Source organism: Lichenostomus cassidix, chromosome Z (genome assembly GCF_008360975.1).
Source record: "Lichenostomus cassidix isolate B80296 chromosome Z, HeHo_3.0, whole genome shotgun sequence".
Lineage (NCBI taxonomy): Eukaryota > Metazoa > Chordata > Aves > Passeriformes > Meliphagidae > Lichenostomus > Lichenostomus cassidix.
Genome location: NC_139511.1, coordinates 8298066 through 8324329, shown reverse-complemented (window position 1 = coordinate 8324329; position 26264 = coordinate 8298066). Strand labels below are relative to the sequence as shown.

At 41.2% G+C, this 26264-nt stretch overlaps 1 protein-coding gene across 1 annotated transcript in view; it reads left to right on the top strand.

Annotated features, from left to right (window-relative positions):
• Window positions 1-26264, top strand: part of MAN2A1 (mannosidase alpha class 2A member 1) — a 124774-nt gene that overhangs the window by 17034 nt on the left and 81476 nt on the right. Inside the window, exons 3-5 of the mRNA XM_085043266.1 lie at window positions 12184-12328; window positions 23458-23629; window positions 25326-25453. Of these exons, the coding sequence (XP_084899392.1) occupies window positions 12184-12328; window positions 23458-23629; window positions 25326-25453 (445 nt within the window). The remainder of the gene's footprint in view (window positions 1-12183; window positions 12329-23457; window positions 23630-25325; window positions 25454-26264) is intronic.

Genomic DNA, 26264 nt, shown 5'->3' with positions numbered 1-26264 from the left:
CTGGTTCTTCCTTCAAGAGCATGGGGAAGACATGAGGAAGTGGGATAGGAAACCCACCTCCACCTTAGCAGCCCGGGTACGTGAATTGAAAACAGAAACATCCACCTCAAGAAGCTCATCTAGGTACAACACTGCCCCAGTCTCTTGTGGACAGAACCCCCGACAGAATGAAAATGATAATATGACTGATCCTCTTGAAGGAACCTCAGGAACACATTTACAGAAGAACATCGTGCACCAAAAACAGGATTAGAGGAGCCCTGCCTCTAGCCAGGTAGAGGAAAGGGATAATCGGATCTATTGGACTGTGTGGATCCGATGGCCTGGCTCGTCTGACCCACAAAGATACACGGCTTTGGTTGACACCGGCGCTCAGTGCACCCTGATGCCATCCAGGTATGTGGGGACCGAATCCATTTCTATTTCTGGAGTGACAGGAGGATCCCAGCAGCTGACTGTACTGGAAGCTGAAGTGAGTTTAACTGGGAACGAGTGGCAGAAACACCCCATTGTGACTGGTCCAGACGCCCCATGCATCCTCGGCATAGATTATCTCAGGAGTGGATATTTCAAAGACCCGAAGGGACATCGCTGGGCTTTTGGGATAGCAGCCGTAGAGACAAAAGACATAAGACAACTGAATAGCCTGCCTGCTCTCTCAGATAACCCATCTGCTGTAGGACTACTGAGAATTGAAGAACAGCGGGTACCAATTGCTACAGCAACAGTGCATCGCCGGCAATACGGCACTGACAGAGACTCTGTGGCCCCCATCCATAAGATGATTCGGGAACTGGAGAGCCAAGGGGTGGTCAGCAAGGCTCACTCACCCTTTAACAGCCCTATATGGCCGGTGCGTAAGTCCAGTGAAGAATGGAGACTGACGGTGGATTACCGTGGCCTGAATGAAGTCACACCACCACTGAGTGCTGCTGTACCGGACATGTTGGAACTTCAGTATGAGCTGGAATCCAAAGCAGCAAAGTGGTATGTGACCATTGATATTGCCAATGCCTTTTTCTCCATTCCTCTGGCAGCAGAATGCAGGCCTCAGTTTGCTTTCACCTGGAGAGGTGTGCAGTACACGTGGAACCGACTGCCCCAGGGGTGGAAGCACAGTCCCACCATCTGCCATGGACTGATCCAGGCTGCACTGGAAAAGGGTGAGGCTCCAGAACACCTGCAGTATATTGATGATATCATTGTGTGGGGGGACACAGCAACGGAAGTATTTGGGAAAGGAGAGAAAATCATCAGAATTCTCCTGGAAGCCGGTTTTGCCATCAAGAAGAGTAAAGTCAAGGGACCTGCCCGAGAGATCCAGTTCCTGGGAGTAAAGTGGCAAGACGGACGGCGTCAGATTCCTTCTGAGGTCATCAATAAGATCATTGCGATGTCTCCACCAACCAACAAGAAGGAGACGCAAGCTTTCCTAGGCGCCATAGGTTTTTGGAGAATGCACATCCCTGAGTACAGCCAGATCGTGAGTCCTCTCTACCTCATAACCCGCAAGAAGAATGATTTCCACTGGGGCCCTGAACAGCAGCAAGCCTTCACCCAGATCAAACAGGAGATCGCTCATGCGGTAGCCCTTGGCCCAGTCAGGACAGGACCAGAGGTAAAGAATGTGCTTTACTCTGCAGCCGGGAGCCATGGTCTGTCCTGGAGCCTTTGGCAGAAAGTGCCTGGTGAGACCCGAGGTCGACCACTGGGATTCTGGAGTCGAAGTTACAGAGGGTCTGAAGTCAACTACACTCCCACTGAGAAAGAAATCTTGGCAGCTTACGAAGGAGTCCAAGCCGCCTCAGAGGTGATCGGCACAGAAACACAACTTCTCCTTGCACCCCGACTGCCAGTGCTGGGGTGGATGTTCAAGGGAAGGGTTCCCTCTACCCACCATGCCACTGATGCCACGTGGAGCAAATGGATTGCCCTCATCACACAGCGCGCCCGTATTGGAAACACAATCGCCCTGGGATTCTGGAAATCATAACAAACTGGCCTGAAGGTGAGACCTTTAAATTATCTTCAGAAGAAGCAGAGCAGAAAGTAGCACGTGCCGAGGAAGCACCCCCGTATAACGAGCTGCCGGAGAGTGAAAGACACTATGCCCTCTTCACCGATGGTTCCTGCCGAATTGTAGGTGCAGATCGGAAATGGAAAGCTGCAGTATGGAGCCCCACACGACAAGCTGTACAGGCTACCGAGGGACAAGGTGGATTGAGTCAGGTCGCAGAGCTTAAAGCCATCCAACTGGCTTTGCATATTGCCGAACGAGAGAAATGGCCAAGGCTCTATCTCTACACCGACTCCTGGATGGTAGCCAATGCACTGTGGGGATGGTTAGATCGCTGGAGAAAGGCTAACTGGCAGCGCAGAGGAAAACCCATCTGGGCCGCTGAGATTTGGCAGGACATCGCCGCCCGGGCAGAAAAGCTGACCATGAAAGTTCGACACGTGGATGCACATGTACCTAAGAGTCAAGCTAATGAAGAGCATCGTAACAACGAGCAGGTGGACCGAGCTGCCAAGGTGGAAGTGTCACAGGTGGATCTGGACTGGCAGCACAAAGGAGAATTATTTCTAGCTCGTTGGGCCCATGATGCCTCTGGTCATCAAGGGAGAGATGCGACATACAGGTGGGCTCGTGACCGAGGGGTGGACTTGACCATGGACAACATCTCACAGGTCATCCACAGCTGTGAGACTTGTGCTGCAATCAAACAGGCCAAGCGGGTGAAGCCTCTGTGGTATGGTGGACGATGGTCAAAGTACAGGTATGGGGAAGTATGGCAAGTTGACTACATCACACTTCCCCAAACCCGCCAAGGAAAGCGCTACGTGCTGACCATGGTGGAAGCAACCACGGGATGGTTAGAGACCTACCCTGTGCCTCATGCTACTGCCCGGAACACCATCCTGGGCCTGGAAAAGCAAGTCCTGTGGAGACATGGTACCCCTGAGAGAATCGAGTCTGACAATGGAACCCATTTCAAGAATGGCCTCATAAGCACCTGGGCTAGAGAGCACGGAATTGAATGGATATACCACATCCCCTATCATGCACCAGCTGCCGGGAAAGTTGAACGGTGCAACGGACTTCTTAAGACAACTTTGAAGGCACTTGGCGGGGGAACCTTCAAAAATTGGGAACTGAACTTAGCAAAGGCCACCTGGATGGTTAACACAAGGGGTTCTATCAATCGAGCCGGTCCTGCCGAGTCCGAACCTTTGCACACAGTGAATGGAGATAAAGTCCCTTTGGTACACATAAGAGGTTTTTTAGGAAAGACTGTTTGGATTAGTCCCACCTCAGGGAAAGGCAAACCCATCCGTGGAGTGGTTTTTGCCCAAGGACCTGGTTATACTTGGTGGGTGATGAAGGCAGATGGGGAAACCTGTTGTGTACCACAAGGAGACCTTATCTTAAGTGAGAACTCTGTAGATGGTAATAGAATAAGGGGTGGATAATGTCCTAGGCTGCAATATAGATGTAGTTAAGTATTCTATTACCACCAGCTGTGGGCCGTTAGCTGCTATCACCTGCTAATGACCCACTCTGGATGACAGGCAATGGGCCATCTGTTAGCTGTTACCAGCTGCTAATGACCCACCCCACATGACAGGCAATGGGCCATCAGGGACCCACCGTGTGACTCATGGACTTATCTCATCCCATTGTGGGATGCTCTGCCCAGGAGGGAGGAACCAGGTGTTCCCACCTGGATATAACCTGGCCTTGGAACTGCCTGAGTTAGCCCTGTCTACTGGGTTCCCAGAGGACGAGAGCTACACTGGATCTTCAGCTGAAGACTAGACCTTCACAGGATCACCGCTTCAACTGGACTACTTCAGTTGGACTGCTACTACCACCCTAACAGGGTGTTAGGTTGTATCTGACTTTGTCAGTGCTTTTCCTTGTATTATTTCACTTATTTTTAATTTCAATCTTGACTTGTGATCTCCCACTGGTTTGTTTTCAAACCAATACAAGAATGAAGCAAAAAGCCTTCACTGAATAAATCATGGAAGTTGATCATAATCTCCTGTAATGGAGAAACCATTTTAAGAAGGCATTCAAATATGGATGAAAAAGCTTTGTGGTGGTTCAGTATTATGGGATTTGCTACTCAAAGACATGGGTTTTCTTTTCATAAAACAGAAAAAGCAAGTTGGTAACAACATGAGACCAAAAGATTCTCAGATGAGACAGCTAAAGGATGTTTTTATCATGGAGTAATTATAAATCACAAAATTGTTTACTTGCTATTTGTGCTGTTTGTAAGTAGGTAGGAAACTATAATTGAGATAGAAACTGAAAATAAGGCTGATTTGAGAATGCTGTAATTCAAATCAAGTAAAAGACTAATGTGCACTTTTTACCAAAAAATAAATTATGGAGATGGCTAATAAAACCAGAAAAACGAAGAACACTGGATTAAATATGGATATGACCTGATGCTTCTTTAGTTTAGTGGTTCAAGAAGTGTCTGGCATTTGTGCTCAGAGAAGATGGAATTCTCAATAGCCATCATGCTGAGCTGGAAGGTCTTTTAAATAATACAGTGACAAGACATCCTGTCTTGTCCATTTCAACTGCTGAAGCATCTAACATCAGGCTCAGTAATGTTACTCTTTGAAAATGAGACATGAATCACTCTTTAAAAAGGTAGCTTGAAGAGGCACAACCTATGCTTTTATTTCTTCTGAGCAGTAGTTCAGTATTCATTGTTAGGAGTCTATGTTATGTTTTCATGAAATTTGCATTATTTCAGCAGTTTGAGTCCCTTAGTATAGAGAATGAATAAACCTATATGGAAAAAAGAAAGACAACTGATAACATTTCAATTTTTTAATGAAAAGCTTGTAGCAATATAGTTGTCTTCTGAAGCAGCCATAATGAAGACAGGCAGCATACTTTTTGAATTTCTATCTGCCTACTGTTTTTACAAAGTCCTTTCTTACAGTATCAGTATTTTGTACTTAAATGTGAAACTAAAATAGGTTCATGAAATACTTTAACTGCTTTTGCTTGTTACTTACTAAAGTCTTGGAACTTATTTTTCACTTGCAATCATATAACTTGTTCAAGTGATGATGCAATTTGTCATTAATCCTTTGCACAATTCCCACTGAGGATGGTGTTCTGTGAAAGACAAAAAAGATTTAACTTCTGTCTTTAAGATGTCTTGGCATAAGTGTAGGGATTTCAGCCGGATTTGGCTTTCGTTTATTACAGTGGAAGTTTTTGATTTTTTTTTTTTTCTTGGCTTTTTTAAACTGCCTCTGATGAACATTTGAATCACAAAATAACATAATGGTTGAGGTTGGCAGAGACCTCATCTGGTCCAACCACCTGCTCAGGCAGGGCCACCAAGAGTCAGGTGTCCAGGATTAGGTCCAGGTGACTTTTCAGTATGTCCAAGGATGGTGATTGGGCAGCCTTCACCAGTGCTCGGTCACCATCACAGGGATTTTGCTGGGTGCTCCTTCTTGCTATTCTTGAAGATAAGGAGTGATGTTGCTTTCCTCCAGTCTTTGGGCACGTCTCCTAATCACCATGATTACTCAAAGTCTCTTAAGGGTGGCCTTGCAGTGACAACAGCCAGCACGCATGGGTGCATCCCACCAGGGCCCATGGACTTCGATATGTTCAACTAGTTTAAATATTCCCTGAGCTGACCCTGTTTCAAGAAGGACATCTCCCTCTGACCAGTTCTCTCCCCTCCTCTATGAAACCTGGAATTTCTGAAGGCTGATCTTGCTAGTAAAGACTGAGGCAAAGAAGGTGTTCAGTATCTCACCCTTTCCCATGCCCTGTGTCACCACGTCCCCTCCCTTGTTCAGCAGTAGATCCTGGCCTTCCTTTTGTCACCTGCCTGCTTAAAGAAGCCCTTCCTGATGCTTTTGACACTTCTGCTCGGTTCAATCCTATTTGTTCTTTAGCTTTCCTAACTTCATCTCTGGGTGGTCAGACAATGTTTCTGTATTCCTCCCTGTATTGCATTTGCTTGATCAGTATTTGCTATGGGTGGGGGCTGCAGGGGTGGCTTCTTTGAAAGAAGTATATATATTAGCTTTGAAATAATAATATATATATTAAATAATAATATATATATTAGCTTTGAAAGAAGCTAGTTGAAGTTTCCCCCATGTCTGACAGCCAGTGCCAGTTGGCTTCAAGACAGATTCTCCTCTGGCCAGGGCTGGGCCAATCACATGGTAGTAACACCACTGGGATAAAATTTCAGATGGGGGAAGAATAAGATACTGTATAGTAATCGTGGCCAGAACAGGGAGGAGTGAGAGTGAAAGAAACAGCTCTGCAGACACCAGGCTCAGTGGAGAAGGAGGGGGCAGGAGGTGCTCCAGGTGCCAGAGCTGAGATTCCCCTGCAGACCATGGTGCAGACCATGGTGAAGCTCCAGTGCGCCTGCAGCCTGTGGAGATCCATGGGTATGCAGAGATGCATCTGCAGCCCATGGAGGAGCCCATGCTGGAGCAGGGGGATGCCCAAGAAGGGCTGTGATGCCGTGGGAAGCCCTTGCTGGAGCAGGCTCCTGGCAGGACCTGTGGAGAGAGGCACCCAGACAGAAGCAGGTTTGCTGTCAAATTTGTGACTTGTGGGGTCTGTGTGTTCCTGAAGGACTGCACCCTGTGGAAAGGGACCTGTGTTGGAACAGTTCATAAAGAACTGCAGCCCATGGGAAGGACTCATGTTGGAGAAGCTCACGGAGAACTGTCTCCAGTAGCAGGAGTTCCATACTGGTGCAGGGGAAGGGACTCCTGCGTGAGGAGGAAGTGGTCAGAGAAACAACATGTGGTAAACTGACCACAATCCCCATTTCCTGTCTCCCTGCATCAGTGAATGGAGGAAGTAGAGAATTGAGAATAAAGTTAATCCTGGGAAGCAGGGAAGGGTGGGGGGCATGGTGTTTCTAGCATTTAACTTCTCATTATCTTACTCTGATTTTGATTAATAATAAATTTAACTAATTTCCCTAAGTCTGTTTTGCCCATGATGATAATCAGTCAGTGATCTCTCCTCGCCCTTTGTTGTGTCACGGGCCAGGAGGGCGGCACAGGCCGGCTGCCCCCCCGGACTGGGTCTCTGGTTCGTGTAAACCCACCGAATTCGGGGCGGGCGGCGCCCGAGGTTCTGCGGCATGGCGGCAGTCTTCCAACCACATCAATTCAAGCAGGAATATAGTGAGACTAAGGAAGAACTGGACTCCATCTCTGTTCTGCTAGGCATGTTTATTTGGGGTAACGGGAAAAGGGGTGCAGGGAAGGAGAAGGGGGAGGGACACAAGGCAGGGAGGAGATGCTAGCAGCCCAGAGATGGAAAAGCTCGAGCTGGTCCAGGCTCTGCCTTTTAAGGGGAAGGAGAGGGGGCAGGGGCTAGCTCTCTCTGAGCCAGTCCCAGGAGGACGAAGGGAAGATTGGCAGGAGGGTTACACACCAATAGGTTTTGAGGTACAGCAGAGCATATTTCAAAATGAACCAATGGTATACAAAGCAGAGGGACAAAGGAGCACATGGAATCCTAAAACTCCACGTTGCAACAGCCCTTGTCTTATCTTGTGAGCCTTTCATTATATTTTCTCTCCCCTGCCCACTTGGAGAGGGGATTGACAGAATGGCATTGGTGGGTACCTCATGTCCAGCTAGGGTCAATTCACCACACTCTCCCATTACCTGTGTCTGCCTTCACCCTCCATAGGCTTTCTTTTTGTGTCTGAGTTTTGCTAGGAGCTGCTTGTTCATCCATGTAGGTAATCAGGCATTTTTGCCTGAATTCCTACTTTTTGGGATGAACTTCTCAGCAGTTTGGAGGAGGTGATCATTATTAGCAGGGGAAGTATTAACCAGTTTTCTTGGGCCCCTTTTCCATCCCAGGCCTTACACCGTGGGATCTTGCCAGGCAAAGTGTCCAGAGCCCGCGCTCCTGAAGTCAAGGGATGTGATCTTGCTTTTCGCTCCCCTCCCACCTCTCAGAGTCTTGAACTCTACAGTCTGATGGTCACTGCAGCCAGTGCTGCCAGTGAGCTTCACAGCCCTGCTGAGACCCTCATTGATGGCAAGTGGGAGGTGCAGCAGAGCACCTCTCCTCCCTGCCTTCTTGGTCCCTTGGATGAGGAGTATGCCACTGCTGTGCTCCAGGAACGTTCTGGGTGATTTATGCTTGGCTTATGTGATCAAGGTGTTGTACCTTGATCACATAACAGGGTGATTGAAGTTCCCCACGAGGACCAGGCCCTGCAAATATCTGTGGAGGGCCTCCCCTCTTGTTATCCCTGATCAGAGGGCCTGCAGCAGACAGGCCCCTACAGGCCTATTGTACACATCAACCACACTGTCAAACATACTGGTCTGCTTTTTAGTCCTTGTCCATAAACTCTCTGTTGGCTTCTGATCCATAGAATCATGGAATCTAAGAAAATCAAGTGCAGTCGTTAATGTGGCAGTGCTGTGTTCATCACTAAACTATGTCCCGAAGCTCCACATCCATGTGCTTTCCTGTACAGTTTCAGGGATGGCAATTCCACCATTTCTGTGGGCAGCCTGTGCCAATCCTTAACCACTCTTCCAGTGCAGAATTTTTTCCTAATACCCGATCTAAACACCCCATGGCACAGCTTGAGGCTGTTTCCTCTTGACCTATTGCCTGTTACCGAGGAGCGGAGCCTGACCCCCACCTGGCTACACCCTCCTGTCAGGAGTTGTGCAGAGTGAGAAGGTCCCCCTGAGCCTCCTTTCCTCCAGGCTGAGCACCTCCAGGTCCCTCAGCTGCTCCTCATCAGACTTGTGCTCCAGACCCTTCCCCAGCTGTTTCCTTCTCCAGACACACTCCAGCACTTCCGTGTCCTTCTAGCAGTGAGGGGCCCAAAACTGGATGCAGGATTTGAGGTGCCTCACCAGTGCCCAGTACAGAGGGAGAATCACTTCCTTGGTCCTGGAGAACCCCAAACTCTGAGGCCAATTATTCATCTATACTATCAGTGTTCTCCTCTCACACTCTTACCCCCCACTGGTGGATAGAAGAGGCCTGTGACCCTGATTACCTACAGAATTCTGCAGTCACTTTTGATGCTGTCTGGGTTGCCTCTGGCAGTATTACATACCCACATGGAAGGACAACAAGGGTTAGTAGCCATTGAGTTGGACAAGCTTTGACAGTTCCTCTATAATATCCAGAATTCAGGCCTTTGCAAAGAAGCAAACATGTCTGGATGATGGGTCAGGTCATTGAAGCAGTTAGTTCAGACAACTGTTGGTAAGATTCCAAGATCTTTTTCTTGAATTGCAGTTTCTGTCCCTTGAGCTCATAGCAGTATCAGCATGGTTGGAAATAGCCGTAAAGCTGTAGATGTTAGGGAAAACATTATGAATGTTATGGGCTGTAAAAATCAGTGTTTTGAAGACTGCAGAAAGTTGCATGTTAAATTCAGACTGCATCCATAAGAAAAACTCATTGGAATGTGTGGAATTCCACGAGTTACGACTTTTTAATCAAGTAATGCTTTTATGATTGAAATGTCCAAAGAGTTTATCAGTATTAAGGTCATTCATTGTAAACTGAGAAATTTACAGAGTATATGATCACATTTTCTTCAGAATGTTGTATTGCAGAGAAAAAATACAGTTCTTCAAACTCAGATTTTAGAAAATACTATATTTAGAAAATATGTAATAATAAAATATCTATATTATATCATATATATTATTTATTATTTATGTAATTTATAAGCTAGCCTTTTAAGAAAATGGGCTATTAGACTTACTAACTTCAACATAACCCTTATTTGGACCCTTCAAGCTGACAGTATGGAATACACAGATCTTCAGGTATTGCACCTATGTTTTTCACTAATCAATATTGCCCAAAGATGGAAGCAATCCTGGGGGAGCAGTGACGTGACAGGATGATCTCATACAGGCTCTAGATGTCAGGTGTACATGGAATCTCACAGCTTGTAGGTATCTAGTGCACATTGCAGGACCAGCTGAGGCTCTGCTGGATGTAGGATTACTGTGTTGTATTCCCTTCTTAATTACTCAGTTCCCTTTATACCTTAAGCTAAAGGCCTATGGTGGATTCACCTTTTCTGGCTGACAGATTGCAACCCAGCCAAGGTCAACCCACTGCTCTTGTTTTAAACACCAAAATCTGGGTCTTGAGGATTAAGAGATAGGAGTAGTGGTGCCCAAAACTTGGATTGGACATTGCCAGAGTAAGGTAACTGAGAATTATTTTGTTGTTTTTATGAGGTGAAAGGAAAAGGAGTGGAGATTTACCTTGTATGTGAGTGCATGTAAAAGTTTCCACCTTCTCAGTATTTTTATGTCACTTTGATTTTAGTGTGGGAAATGGTTTTTTTTTGTAAATGTAAGTGAAGTTCGTGAAGAATATGTGCTGAATGTATATTTTATTGACTGTTCTTAAGTAAGTGTTTAATAGAGGTGAGGGTGGAATGCTCTGGGTGCAGATGTCCGGATGTTGGCAGTGAGGAACTCCAGTATCTGTGTGGAGAGGCCAGTCCTGCCCTGTGCCAGACACAGCTCCAAACCCACCACAGGATACAGCTTCCATCAGCAAAGGGTGGTGGTACCTCTGGCAGAATAGGTTTTACAAAGGGGTAAAATGCTGCCTGTCAGTGTGGTATAAGGCTAAAAAAGAGCACCAGACAGCTCTGTGAACACCATGGTCCTTGATGAAGGAAGCAGAGTAGGTATTTATTCATTGGAGCAGGTGGGGAAGACCATAGTGGAGCAAGTATTTCTCTGAAACCTGTGGAGGACCTCATGCCAGAACAGGTAGTTGTTTTCAGGAGGAACTGGAACCATGGGGCATCCACACTGGAGGAGCTCCTAAAGTGCTGTGGCTTGTGGAAGGGACCCCATGCTGGAGCAGGCAAAAAATGTGAGAAGGAGAGAATGATAGAGAGGAAACATGGACAGATGTCTCGCTATCCAGCTCTATTTTAATTGGCAACAGATTAATTTAATGTTCCCGAAGTCATATCTGTTTTTTCTGTGATGGAAATTGGGAAGTGATCTCCCTGTTTTTATCTTCACCCATAACATTTTATATTTCTCCCTCTTTTCTGTTGATGAGGAAAAATGAGAGATCAGCTGGATGGAGGCCAACGTCAACAATTGCAAAGCCTTAAGTTCTTTACTCAGATATTTGTTTCAGATATCCGTAGTTTTTAAGGTTTTTCTAGCAGGTTAGAAAGCAGTTTACCACTGGGAAGTTTTAACTCTTGTGTTCAAGTAGTGAATGACTGCTATAGGAGTCTTTTTTTTTGTGTAGATGAATTATTTTTGTAGAAAGTTTGTCAGATGTACAGTTGTATGCTAACATGCCTTTGGAACCAATTAAACTTTAGTTATTAAACTCAAGTGTCAGGAAAGGCTTGTCTGATGTCAATTCATGGTTATATCTTGTTTTGTTTTTTAAAAGCAAACCAGAGTATTACCAAAAAAAAAAACAAACCCTCCCTGAATCTCACATTAGTAGATTCTCTTTGAAAACACATGGTGTTCCCTAAATTTCATAGGAACTTGTTAAACTAATTCTAGAATTACTTTATTTACCTGTAACATTTTATTTGTGTTGACAAATGAAATATATCTTTCCTTGTACAATTAGTGTATTGGAAATGTACAAGAAGTTTTGTTATAGCAATTGGCTATAGTTATGAACATTTTTTCTTGATAGTTTCTTTCCGTTCCCTTTTGTGAATTTGATGTTTGCCTTGATCTCTCTCATACTGCCATTCCATCTTGCTCAGTTTATTTTCTTCATTTCCTGCATTTCCCTATTTAATTTACTGTGCTATTCTGTATAATCCTCTTCATGCCCTCCTGCCCAATGCCATTGTGAGCTGCCATAATTTTTGTGACTTAAGGCTCTTAATCCTACTGTTTATCTAATCATTGTCAGTTTCCTTAGAACAGAGCCTGCCAAATGGTCCTCTTCCTGCCAGCTGTGTCTTGGGTGTCCTAGTGTGATTTGAAACTTGCTCTCATTTCTCAGTTTTCTATTCATTTGGCACGTCATCTCACCCTCTGTAATGAACTAGCTGATCTGTTTTTGGGGAAAACAGCTTTGTTTTTTAATAGCAGAACTGTTTCTGTGAATTCATGTTTTATACTCCTTTAATTTTTCTTTTTTAGATGCTGGATGTCTACGACATTCTTCCTTTCGATAATCCAGATGGTGGCGTTTGGAAACAAGGATTTGATATCACATACAATGAAAATGAATGGGACAGTGAACCACTTCAAGTTTTTGTTGTGCCTCACTCACATAATGATCCAGGTAATATTTTGACTGTATTGATTTGAGGATCTAGAGGCTTTTGGATTAGGAAATGCGTTGCTATTTCTGTTAAGATTTGGGGTTTTTTGAAGCATATCAGTCAATATGTTAGATTTAAGTCTAAGAAGGCAGTTAAACAGATGTATAATTCAAGTGTCATTGACTTCCAATGACAACTGTTAGAATACAAGTTGTGCACCTACTGAATTTATTAACCAGAGGAGAGCTTCAGTGTTGAAATTGGAAGGTAACATGAATTTCTGGTAACCCATTCAGTTTATTCATTGCTGCATTAAATATGACCAATTCTTATCTTGATTTTTTGGACTGTCATAGGAATTTAACCCTTAGCCTGTGCTAGAGAGATGTGCTTTTAGAAGATGTGACAATGGCAAATCTGAAATCTTTGCCACTTTCTTTGCTGTTTTGTGCACAACCTCAACTTACAGTGGGATAATAAAAAGTCTGGATTAAAACAGACACCTTGGTATGCCTACATAATTTCACTTCTTCCCAAGTGGGTTTATTGTGTAATAAGCAAAATGGAGAAGTGTTCTTTTCTTTTGAAATGACATTTTGGTAAAATTTACCAAGAAGCAGTGAATGATGCTGCTGCACTGTTGTCCTGGTACATGTACACTGACCCTGAGAAACTGGTGGCCCTGGTTGCTGCCGTAGAAAGCCACAATTTCAGTGATGTTAAATTTTAGTACTGCATATCTCTAACAATTTAATTTGTTTTTTGAAGTACTGTGGATCTGAGTGAAGATACAGTAGTTTGAACATAAATGGCTTTTATTTTCACATATCTAGCATTTTCAAATAAAGCACTGGAATGTGAAATTACTGTATTGTCCAGTTATGACAGCTAAATTAATGAAGTATGGGTATGGTGGAAATATTCAGAGAAAATAATCACAGTATGAATTTAGGTCTGCCTATCTGTAGAGCTGTCTTTGAACCTGTGTCCATTTATTTCCTTCCTGATTTTAGTTCTCCTCAGAAATTCCCTAGAAAGACTCAACCCTGTACAGGCTCTTCATGAATCAAAGCAATCCTAAAGGAATATACAGAACTTCTCATTGTTATGGTTCTACATAGAAAGAGGTGTAGAGATCTCCTGTCTCCCTTTTTTCTGCTGAAGCTGGTAGGATCATATCCTAACTGGCACAGGACTGTTGACATTCTGCTAGAGGCCAGTTGTCTGGTGTCACATCTGCTGTCCTGGAATGACTTTAGCTGAATTGAGTAAACATTCTGTGCATGGTGTAGGCTCAGGAACTTCTCAAGAGCTTGAGACTTAGGAGTTGCAGGGGAATGTCCTGAGGAAAGCTGCAGAGATTTGCAGTTTTCCCAGTCTCTATTCAAGTAACGAGGTTCAGCAAGGGCTTGCTGTTTCCAGCACTGATGTATATATTTTTTTAAAATTTCATTTCTACTGGTACTTTTTCTACAGGTTCTAGTAATTTAATTTTTATTTGGTTTTTATTATTTTGGTTTTATTTTACTTACACACCTTCTGTAACTGTCTTGCAGTTTTTTTTGTCTCTCTCTGTCACCAACGTGGGTCAGGGAAGGGGAGTCGTCTGCATGGGGCTTTATTTCCAGCTGGACTAAAACCACAACAACAGCCAACACCTTTTGTATATAACAAGCCTTGGCATTGGGTGCCTTAATAGGATTTGGTTTATCCTGCAGAACCAGTTGTTTTAATCAAATATTACCCACTGAGCATTCATTCTAGGGAATTTGAGAACTTTAAGTTCTCTGGATTTATTGAACCGTTTCTGATGTCAAGGTTATTGCTCTATAGAGGAAACAGGACAAGTTTGAATAGGAACCAAGGCCAATTGTATGAGGTTCAACAAGGTGAAAGGTCAGGTCCTACCCTTTGGTCACAGCACCCCCTGCAGTGCTACTGGCTGGGGACAGAGTGGCTGGAGAGCTGCCTCGTTGAAAACTTGGGGATGCTGGTCAACAGCAGCTGAGCATGAGTCAGCTGTGCCCAGTTGGCCAAGAAGGCATGGGGCACCTGGCCTGTGTCTGCAATAATGGGGCAGCAGGGGCATGGCATTAACCATCGTCCTGTGCTGGCCACTGGTGAGGCCACAGCTCAAATGCTGTGTTCTGGACCCCTCAATTCAGGAAGGACTTTGAGGTGCTGGAATGTGTCCAGAGAAGGGAACAGAGCTGAGGAAAGGTCCGGAGCAAAAGTCTGATGAAGAGCAGATGAAGAATCTCTTGTGCATTTAGCCTGGAGAAAAAGAGTCTCAGGGGGACCTTATCACTACAACTCCTTGAGAGGAGGTTGTAGCCAGGTGGGGATTGGAGTCTTCTCCCTTGTAAAAAGTGGCAAAACAAGGGGAAATGGCCTCAAGTTGTGCCAGGGCAGGTTTAGATGGGATATTAGGAAAAATTTCTTCATGAACAGGTGCTGGAACATGCTGCCCAGAGAAGTGATGGAATTGCCATTCCTGCAAGTGTTCAGAAAAGCATGTGCATATGGAGCTTAGGGACATGGTTTACTGGTGAAGACAGTGGTGCTAGATTAATGATTGGGCTTGTTTTTCTTAGAGGCCTTCTCTGACCCAAATGATTCTGTGGTTATTTTGGTAGATACTACCATCTGTCACTACAAATTGCATTCCTCCTCACTGTATGCAAACAGGTCATACAGTCTGGAGGCTGTTGTTGGCTCAGCTGGACAATAGCAAAGGCCATCAATATCAGGTTATGTAGGACTTCATCAGAGACCTCAGATTTTTAGATATATGTCTTCTGAGACTAGGAGACTGAATAGGTCTGTGTTGCATCTTTAAGAAGGGGTCCCAAAATAGTGGAATTGTTGGGATGATGGTCACATCTCCTCTTGGCTTTCAAATTAGGATGAAAGCTCACTCAGTGAAAAATGCCTTGAGCTTCACTATATATTTGCCACGATGCTTGAAATGTTTTCCCACCTTTTGGAAAGTCAGAGAATAGCAAGGTTTTTTTCCAGGTCCCCACATCATTCTTCTTGATTCTTGGTCTGTGTTTAAAAAGTCCAACCAAACAACAACAAACCCAACAAAACTGCCCACCTCAAAACCCACAAGACCAGTAAAAAACCCCAATCACCCCCAGCAACAACAAACCAAACAAAAAACTAGGTGCTGAATAGAAAACAACTACATAGCCAAAAATACCAACCAAAAAATTCGACTTAAAAAAACCCAACCAAAACCACCCACCCTCCCAACCTCTCCAAAGACATTTGTGATTAACTAGAATTATTTAACCTTTAAGACAGATAAAGCATAAATATGACTCCATAACCAGCAGTAACCTCACCAATGCCTTTTCCTGTTTAACTTCTTGTTATCAATCATGGAATTTCCTTTACTTTTTCAGTAGGAATTTCCTTTTTACTTAGAAAGTATGTAAGCCATGTGTTTGTTTTTTAATTTTACATGTGAGTGTTGGCTCTTGGCATACCTGAGGGTCCCACAAGGAAGCTTGGTAATCTGTTTCTATTTTGCCCTTTTCAGCACTGCCCTGGCCCTCTTCCAAACATAGGTATGTAGGCCAAAGTGAGCATAGCTTTATATTGTGATAATAGCTGCAAGTTCCCCACACCCCTTTCTTAACGACTGTACTTGTCACCTATTGTCCTGCCTTCCCTACTCCACATAGTCCTAGCCACGCCCCCAGTTTTCCCTATTGGTTCCTGTACCCTAACCCCACGTGGCCCTGGCCACTCCCTCGGGTTTCCCCTATTGGTTCCTGTACCCTAACTCCGCCCCTGTACCTCCCCTGTACCCAGAGGTCACTGGGCCTGTGTGCTGTCCCTGCCCCTCTCTGCTTCCCTATAAAGCCCCTTACCCTCTGCCATCTTGCTGTCTATGCTCCACGTGTGTCTATGCTCCACATGTGGCTGTGCATGTGAGGCCTTCGCCCTCGAGGCACCTCTGCCTCGGGGAGGTCGTTGGCCTCTGCTGCACCATGCGAATAAACATCTTCCATGGACACACTGCACAGACCCTCCTCGCCTCCTTTATCACCGCCGGTTGTGGAAGCAGACGAACCAGAGCTAGCCATGTGGCTCCCCGGCCGGTGAGAGCGCAGTGTCCAGCCCTGGGACAGAGGGTTTGGAGCACTGAGGCGCTGGACCGGGCTGGGTGGAGAAGCTCTAGGGTAAAGTCTGCTGTAACCTCCTCTAAACCGCAACAGCTTTAGAGATTGATTTTTACAAGCTTTTATTGCATTTGTCTTGGAGGGAGTAATGAATTAAATCTACAGTAAAGTCCTGGTTCTTTCATCTCAGTGAAGTCATCCCTGTGACTGTCACTTCAATGATAGAGCTTGAAAAATTCTCTGAAGTCATGTAAACCGTCTCCCATCATTCTGTTGCAACTTTTCTCCTGAATATGTTGTTCACGAGGGCTTGCCTGAAGTCTTAATGCTGTTGTCACTCACCTTTGAGAGCTGACTTTCTTGCTGCCATCTGGTTTTTGTTCCTAAGTCTTCATTCTTAGTATGTAAGTTCTTTGTGCCTTTACAATAAAATTGTATCTGTCTTTCACCAGCAGCAACTCAAATGAAGAAATATGTATTTCCTTTTACAATCTAAATATCTCTCTGCTTGTTTGAGCTTGTCAGTTGATATTCAGTAGACTTAAACTGAGATAGGATCTTGGTAAAAGTAAACCATTCCTTCACCAAGACGATTGTGTGAGACTGGTTGTTGTTTGCTTTTACAAAGAGTGTTATAGAAATCTTGTGACTCAGTAATGCTTTTTAAGGATATTTCTGTGGAATTGTCTGCAGTATGAAATTGCATATTAACAAGCACTTGAAAGAAGGAAAATACATCTGAAATCTCTTGTATAGCTAATGGTTACATTATTCCTTTCCCACAGAGGACTAAAAGGGTTGTGCAAAGGAAATGCCTTCTGGAAAAAAAGCTTAAGTCATGATGAATGTACATTGTAACAATGTATGTGAAAGACATTTACCAAGAAATGGGGTCAGTAAAGATATAACTATATTAGCTGCAGAAGCTTTAAATTCTCATTAGATTTTACGTTTTCTCCTCTGACGCTACTTTCTCTTTTCATATAACTTTTCATATAACCAGTTATGCTAGTAAGAATGTGTAGCTCAAAGGCAAAGAAACAGCCTTGAAACAACCTTGTCTAGGGGGTGGCATCCCTGCCTATGGTGTGGGGTTAGGAACTGGATGGTCCTTTCCAATCCAAGCCACTCTGTGAATCTGTGAAACACAATCCATAGAAAGGTGGTGGGTATAGGTTCCACACTCTTTTCAGGAGGGATGACTGAATGTGTTGGTGCTCTGAGATATTTTGTGATGCTGAGTTCTGCTAAATCTGGGTTAACTGTGTCCATGTGAATTTAAGCAAGATCTAGAAACTCAGGGTTTTTGCGCAGTAGCTAATGTGTTAACCTATTTTGGGAAATAAATTTTGTGAGTGGTCCCCTTCACACTTTTGATCAGTGGTGGCACAGTCTTTAGTTGCTGGCAGCTGATAAAGATTTGAGCACCTCAGCATGTCTGATTTTGGGAGGACTCACCCAGTGCAGATTAATTTTAAACCATAGAGGGAAGTTCAGTAGTTGTGTGAGGTTATAGCCATCACAGTTAGGTGGCAGTTCTGCAAGGAGCAGATTAAGGAGTGAGCATATAACCTGCTGTGCTGGCAGAGCCCTTATGATGGTGAGACTGTAAACCAGCACATCTGGGCTTCAAATATGAGGTTCAGAAATGGCCTGAGGGGTGGAAAGACACCTCTAGCATGTATTGCTCTGTGATGATTTTGGTAAAGACTTCTCATTAAATTATGTAAGAATTGTGACTTGTGAGCTTTCTAATATATGTGTGTACCAGATCAGACTATTTCTTTGCTTAATGTGATGGTTACAGACCATGTATAAGCAGCACTTAAGTGGAATTGAAAGTGACTAAAGTAGATTTTTCTCTTGCTTCTCCACCCATGTGAAGGTGTATGGGCGCATAAGTCAGGACTAAACACTACCTTTTAACACTCCATTAATTGCTTCTAAAATTGGTAACTTTGCCTTACTACCACTTGCATTAACCACCTTTTATTGTTTAAGACAGCCTCCATTTCTCATGAGGAAATCTGTATAGACCTATGAAGGTAACTGCAGTGTTAAGATATAAGAAAACTTGACCATAAAAGTTTGATGCTGTTCATCCATCATGAAGTTTCATGTATGTATTCTCTTGACCAGGTCTGGATATATTTTTCAGGTGACTTCTTAGTTTTCTTGACATGTTTGGAACACAGATTGTTTAGACTGTTGTCTGACCCACCAAAAGAAAAGAAATGGGCAGCTCACAAGTTTTTTTTTTACAGGCTGAATTAGGGAAATCAGCGTTTTATTCCTGACTTATTTCTCAGTATTTCTGTGTTTGCAGAAGAGGTGCAGTTCCTTTGAAAATTGACAGGACTCTTAGAGAAAAGACACTTTTAACTGCTCATCAGTAGAAATGTCCTTTCCATCTTAGTTATGATGGCAGCAGATTCGATATGTACAAAAGCGAAAATAGATCTTGCATAAATAGGATCTTGTGTAAGAAGTCTACTTATAATTTTTGTAGTACCTTACAGATCATGGCAGATTTTGCTTCTGGTGAAATGTGGAGTCAAGTTTTTAGTTATGCTTGAAATGAAGTCAGATAAATAATTCTTGTCTTATACTGAACAATGTAACAATTTTACATGTTAAGGTATGCTATTGGGAAAGTAAATGCACTGTCATAGTTTTTTAATATCAATGTATCTGCTTTTACCTAAATTATTATATTTTGGTACATACTTTGCAGGAACAAGAAGCTCACCCTTTTCTTCTGGATCAGAATAAATGCTTTAACAGGGGGATGTTTCAGGGGACTTTCTGTCTTTCTCTGATTTGACTGTGCAAAACAGAAAAATGAGAAACAATCTTTGACTGCTTTTAGTTTTCATTTGAGATAGCCTTACCTGGGAGACACCAGGTGTTTCCAGTTTTATTTCACAGTCTTGGCCATGAGCTATTAATCTATGTTGAAAAGATACTTTTTGGTGAGATTAGCACCAAAATGTTATGTGAGAAACATCCATAAAATATTAACGTTTATGTCTGCTCCATTTCTTACATTGTAGAATGATGATGCAATATTTCTAAATTAAAAAAAAAATCAATATGTGTATTCTTTACTTTAAAATAAGGTGTTTTTTAAATTGCTGGATCTACAAAGGAACTAATGACTAATTATTTTCATGTGTAATACTTACTAAAACGTAAGTTAAAAACTTGAAGTTTAAAGTTAAAAGGCAGCTTTTGGATTTATAACTAGTATTTGCATTATTGTCATTATTGTGTGCCTTTGTATCAGTTAAACACACAACACCATGCTTAAGTTCTTTAGAGCTCTTTGAGAGGTAAAAATTCATGGGCTACATATCCTTTTTTTGGGTTTTTTTTTTTGTTTGTTTGTTTTATGAAAAACTTTTACTGTTGCATTACATGGAGCTTGGATGTAATTAAGAACAAGGACATCCTCTCTCAGTTTATGATACTGTTTTACTTCCTTAGCTATCAAAACAGTCAGCTAACTGTGCCTTTTTACAGGAGCTAATTAGCTGAGAATTGAGCATAAATGTAAAAAAAAAAAACTTTAAAAATTACAGATAATTTTTACTAACTTAGGTGTACATTATAAAGATCCAAGAACTGAAGTTTCACTACCATATTTGCAAAGAGAATGCTTTTATTTTCTGTAAAACTGTATAATGCTAGCTGAAATGTAATGGTTTTATTTAATGCTGCCATAAAGTTAATAAATTAGTGAAGTTTCTTGTGTTGCAAGAAGCATCACTGATGTGTGAATTTTAGACTCAGTGAAATTAATTATGATCTCCTGAAAAGTAAGTCAGAGATGCAAAATTCTATCAAAAATGCATTAATCTAGTATATACTGGCATAATATTTCAAATATTCATGAGATCTTCCTCTTCATTAGAACAGACCCCATCAGAAACAGGAAATTTTTTTTAAAGGCACATTTCCTCTTAAACATTGGAGGATGAGTTGTGGATGTAAGCAATTAAAAAACCTTTTGAGGACAAGCATAGGAGAGGGAATCAAAAGGCAAGCAGCTTAGCAGTGTGTACCCTCTGTTGTTGCTACGTGGGCTGGAAGGAAATCAAAATATCCAGCAACGTCTTCAATATGTATTAAGTCAAGCCTAGCATAATGACATGGAAGAGAGTACTACTTTTTCTCTTCTTTACAGGGTTGTTTAACTTTGGAATGGTGGAGTCACCATCCCTGGAGGTGTTAAAGGAAAGACAGTACCTGTCACTCAGTGTCATGGACTGATTGATAAGTAGGTGGTTAGTCAGAGGTTGAATTTGATAATCTCAGAGGATTCACTTGATAATCTGAATTTGATAATCTCAGAGGTTGAATTTGATAATCTCAGTGATTGATAATCTCAGTGGTTGAATTTGATAATCAACCTCAGTGATTCTGTGATCCTGTGATTTTTATGTTAACAAAGGGCTTTATGTACATTTAAACCAACAAGTGTTATATTGCTGTTAATAGCATATTTGGTCTTGGTAATTGCAGCCTTAAACTATTGCAATTTTTCCATGCGTAAATACTGTCTTTGTATTGAAAGATTCCTGTTTGAAATGCACTGGTAAACCTTCTTTCTTAACTTCGGAACAAATTCGTAGTTTGTGAATGAGCACAAGAATTAACTCGAATTGTATATTCTTATGTTGCATTATGGACTGAGGCGTGAAATAATACTGTAGCTGGCAACTGCAAATTGATTTATCCACTATTAAATTTAGTTTTTAATTTTTTTTTTTTTATTGTTTGTCTCCATGCAAATTTGATGAGTCCCTGAAGGTCATTGGGTTTAGAGCACAATTCAGGAGAAATGTAAAGGCGCTGGGATGCATCCAGAGGAGGGCACTGGGCTGGAAGGGCTGTCCTGGGAGGAGCTGCTCAGGAGTCTGGGTTTGTCCAGTTTGGAGAAAAGGAGGCTGAGGGGTGACTCACTGCTCTCTGCAGCTTCCTGGGAGGGTGTTTCAGAGACAGTTGGATAATGCCCTTAATAACATTTTCTCTGGTCAACCCAGATGTGGTTAGGCAGTTCACTAGGTGATCATTATAGACCCTTTACAATGCCAAATGTTCTGTTCTATTCATAAATAAATAGATGTACGGTAAATAGATGTATGGTAAATAAATTTCAGAGGGCTTTCTGTTGGCTTGTGGCTAAATCTGTGAGTACTTGTAAAAATTTCATAGTACTCTCTGAAGTGTGTTCAGTTCAGTGTGTTAACCATGCTACATTCTTCCTTAGCTTAACAAACTGAGTATGCTAAAGAAAAACAATCTTTCATTATAATACTGTTCTTCCTGCATCATACTGTATTCTTTCATCAGCTGCTTTGACATTTAGCTCAGTGTCTTAGTTAGGCTGGTTTGTTAGGGTTTTCAAGAACGTTTCAGAAGACTAATTTAGTATAAATTTGCTTATATTGCTGCAATATAAAAATATTCCAAAATACTTTATTATGGTCATATATTTCTGTACAGGAAAATCGTAGGATGATTTTTACTCATCCTCCATTAGTTGTGTGCTAGGATGAATCTTCTCTTGCAGAAGGAATTTCTGTTCTAAAGCTATAAACTGGTAGTCTAATACATGTGGATATTTTTAATACAATCATCAGTAAAATATTCCTTTGATTTGTTGAAAAGTAAATGAGAATTGAGAAAGAATAATTGACTATGTGATCTTAATTCTTTGAGTGAAAGCTTCTATTAAAATAAAAACCAACCCTGACTTCAGTCAGGGAAGAGGTAGAAAAACATTTGATTATAAATTCAGATTATTCATCATGTTTGTTTTCAGTCTTCATGAAATTATTGCATAATTGTAATTTACGGTCTACTTTTTTGTTGTATTAAGCTATTTTCATTCTTATAAAGAAAGTATGTTTTAAGTTTACACTTTACCTCATATTAACTGCCTTGACAAAATGCGTTTTCCCCCTTTAACATAAATTAGACACCACTTGTGTATCTGTACAGAAACTTGGTCAAAGGTGAAGAGTCTTCTAAATGCTAAGCATTTGTGAAAGAAAAAGAAAAATAAATTAGAACTTTTCTTCTGGAGTTTTATTTCTTCTTTTGCAAATTAGAAACAGTAGCTCCATCCACCTACGATGAATGTTTTGGGCGTTTTTTAATCCCTAAAATAAAGGATAATATATAGTTTCTGAGTCAATTTTCAGACTTTATTTAATTATAAAGTGGGGTTTTTTACTAGACTTAAAAAAGCCTTTTTTGTAGTAAAAGTTTCTGCATTTATATAACTTCCTTGAAACAGTATAATTTCATTCCATAACAGCCTAATCCTGTATCCTCTAAACGGACTGGCACTGTTAGATTGGCAGTGGCTCTGCAGAGCTGAATTGGTAAATCAGAGTGGAGTTACTAAGATAAGATTTGTCTGGAGTAGTCTTCACATGGTGTGGAAGCTTTTACAAAATCTTAAAATGTGCGTATATGACAAAAGCTCATATGAGGAGTAGGAGTAGGGTACTTTACACTAAGTAGTAAGTAGACACACTTAATTTTTACAGTTATAATTACAGGTTCTGGGAAGAAGGATGCATGTACTCTCATGTAAGGTATTATGAAGAGGTTAAATATTTTATGTAAGACTGTAAGGTCTGACTATGTGGTTAATATTTCTTTTTCCTTTGCATCTCATTGATGCACAATTGTTAGCATCCGTGTATTCTGTTGAACAAACTTTCTACTACACAATGCACAGAAGACTAGAAAATAGAAAGCATAATAATCCATATGTTTATATGTTTAGTAAATAAAGCATCTAAACTTTGTAAAAAGAAACTCCTTGGAAGTTTAGTACTTCAAGCTATCCATGGCACATCAAGTTCAGCTTTTTAAGAACAGTCTTCACTTAGCTTTTTCTGGGAAGTGGAAAGAAGGTGATCCTCTAAGAGACTGTTCACTAAAGAGACTAAGAAGCCAGTTCTCTAAAGAGACTTCATTTTATATTTTCTTTTTCCTAGGTTGGCTGAAAACTTTTGATGATTACTTCAGAGATCAGACACAGCATATTTTAAATAACATGGTTATAAAACTGCAAGAAGACAACCAAAGGAAATTTATATGGTCTGAGATTTCTTATTTTTCAAAATGGTGGGACGGAATAGATAGCCAAAAAAAGGATGCTGTTAAAAGGTTTGAATACTGAACTCTTATTCCATCTATCTTATTTTGTGACTGTGTGTATTTGACTAAACTGTAAACTTGAGATTTCACTTGTGATGCATAATTGCTAGAATAATTGAATGCTTCAGTTCTGACTTTTTGGGCTTGGTTTGGTTTTTTGCAGTTGCAAAATAGAAATCTGCTTAGAGAAGTGGAGACATTACTGGGTTGCCTAAAAATTTGACTAAAATTTTCCATGTACAACCATGAACATATCATTCAAATTGTAATGGAGTTGTAATTATAATCTTTATTTGAAATCACACTAAGATATTTGCACTAAAATAAATGTAATCTTTCATACTAGGTATTTATATATGGTAATTTTTTTCTTGTTATAACACATATGAAGATTTTATTACATTTTTATGAGGGTTTTTTTTGTGTTTAAATACTTGGGGTTTTTTTTTATAAATGTGCAGCTGCTTTAATGTTAAAGTAGTACATACTCTACACCCTTGCTCTTCTTAGTAATTTTTAAAATCACAAGTCAAAATGGAATATAGAAGTAAAGGTTTCCTTAGACATTGAGATAAGGAAGCAGACTGCTTGGATAAACTTGAAGTAAGGATCTAGTTTAGAGTTTTCAAAAAGTGGGGATTTTTTCCCTTTTGTTTCACTTGTCTTTAAGACAGGATCTGGCAGTTCTTAGCTCATCCTTGTGATGGCCTCCTTCTCACAACCCTCTTTGAGATGCATGTGTTGCAGTATGCATTAAGACTGTGAGATCTTCACAGCTGCAAATATTAGGTAAGGCTGGAAATCGTGGGATCTAGGTAGAAAACTACTTATTTAAAAATTATGTTCAGTGTGTGAGTATTGTGCACAGCTATGTGGTTTTTTGACATTAAAAATATCTCTTGGAACACAGTGAAGAGTAAATGATAGTCACTAGGGAACCGTGTTCTCTCTTCAGAGGAGTCAGGTATTGGGTAGGCTGCTGTAAGACTTGGAGAAGCTGCACTTGAGATTATTTTTGTTCCATGTTTTTCATTGCTCTTGTGGGTATTGTCTGTGATGTGACTCAGTTTTGATGAGCTCACTGTGGTTTTTTTCCTTGAATTCATTGAACACTTCCATGCTGATGTACAATGTAAGTGCTGAAACTGTAGGGACAACCTGATGCCAGGAGTGTGGTCCTTATGTTCACTGAAAACAGAGAGATTGGGTCATCCTGACCTGTTTCAAGAAGGCATTTTAATGAGTGAGATGTACTGAAGCCTTTATACATACAATAAACTTAGAAGATCTGTCGGCTCTCTAAAACTCTAAAAAGAATATTAGATCAAAGATGGGGAGATATTAGTAGTGCTTGAAATGTGCAGTGTCTAGGCATCTTGCTCAGTTGGTCTTCAGTGCTGTGGCACATACATTCTTATTTTTGTAATCTATTCAGGAAACAGCCTTCTTGCTGCTTAAAAGAAATCTAATATGGCACATGCAGTAGAGCTGGTTTTCATTGCACAAGGGCATTAAAAACTTCTCTGTTCAACAGTTCATTTTTTCCCTATTTGATTAAAGAAATATAGTCCAGTGATGGAAGTAGGACAAACAATTGAGATTTCGGCTTTACATTGCTGGTAAATGCCTGTTGAGTATACAGAAATTGATTTTAAGAGTGTGTTTTCGTGTGGAAGATTCTGAATATGATTTACATATTTTTCAGGTTAGTAAAAGATGGACAATTTGAAATAGTGACAGGAGGATGGGTCATGCCTGATGAAGCTTCTGCTCATTATTTTGCTTTAATTGACCAGCTGATAGAAGGACACCAGTGGCTAGAAAAGAACCTTGGTATGTATATTGATGTAAAATTAAACTATGTTAGTATAAGAAATCAGTAAGAAAATATTTTTTTAAAATTTGTTTCTGAGGTACTTAGAAGGCTCTCTTAACTCTGCTTTCCTGAAACATTAAATCAGATCACTTACAGGAAGCTGTAGGCTTTAGTCTGGTATTTTCAATTCCTGCTTGCAGATAGAAGTTCTGGACAAATTGCATTTGAACAATTTTATGTCATAGCATTTTGTCTTGATCAATGTAAGACATGTACATTATGTTGGCATAACCAAATATTAACAATAGATCATGCTGAATTTTAGATCCCATGTCTGATGTCACAAACAGTCTTCAATTGTCTTTTCTGTCTTTGAAAATAATGACAAAATTCTTAAAATAATTTAAAAATTGATACTTCTTTCATGTGTTTGGGTCTATTCTGCCTGCTTTGTATTCATTAGCTTCCCTTTTATAAGGCTTTAAAAAAAAAGATTAATATTAGAATTGCGGAATCACTGACTGCAGTTACGTTGGCTGAATGGTTTTGCTCGCTTTGGGTTGTTCTTTTGTTTGGTTCTGTAAGTAGAGATAAACCTTTTTGTATGGAAAATATTTGTACAGTGATTTTAATAATACATTGACATTATTTCTTCCAATAACTGAAATTATTTTGGAAAGCTGTTTCACTGTTTTTCTTAGATTGCAATTTCCATAAACACAGCTTGACATAATTGGAGGGGGAAGGGAAGACCTAATAAAAGGGTAATGCATTCCTTACTGTGGTTTTTTTTGGAAAGACAGTAAAAAGTGCCAAAGGAAGCATGTT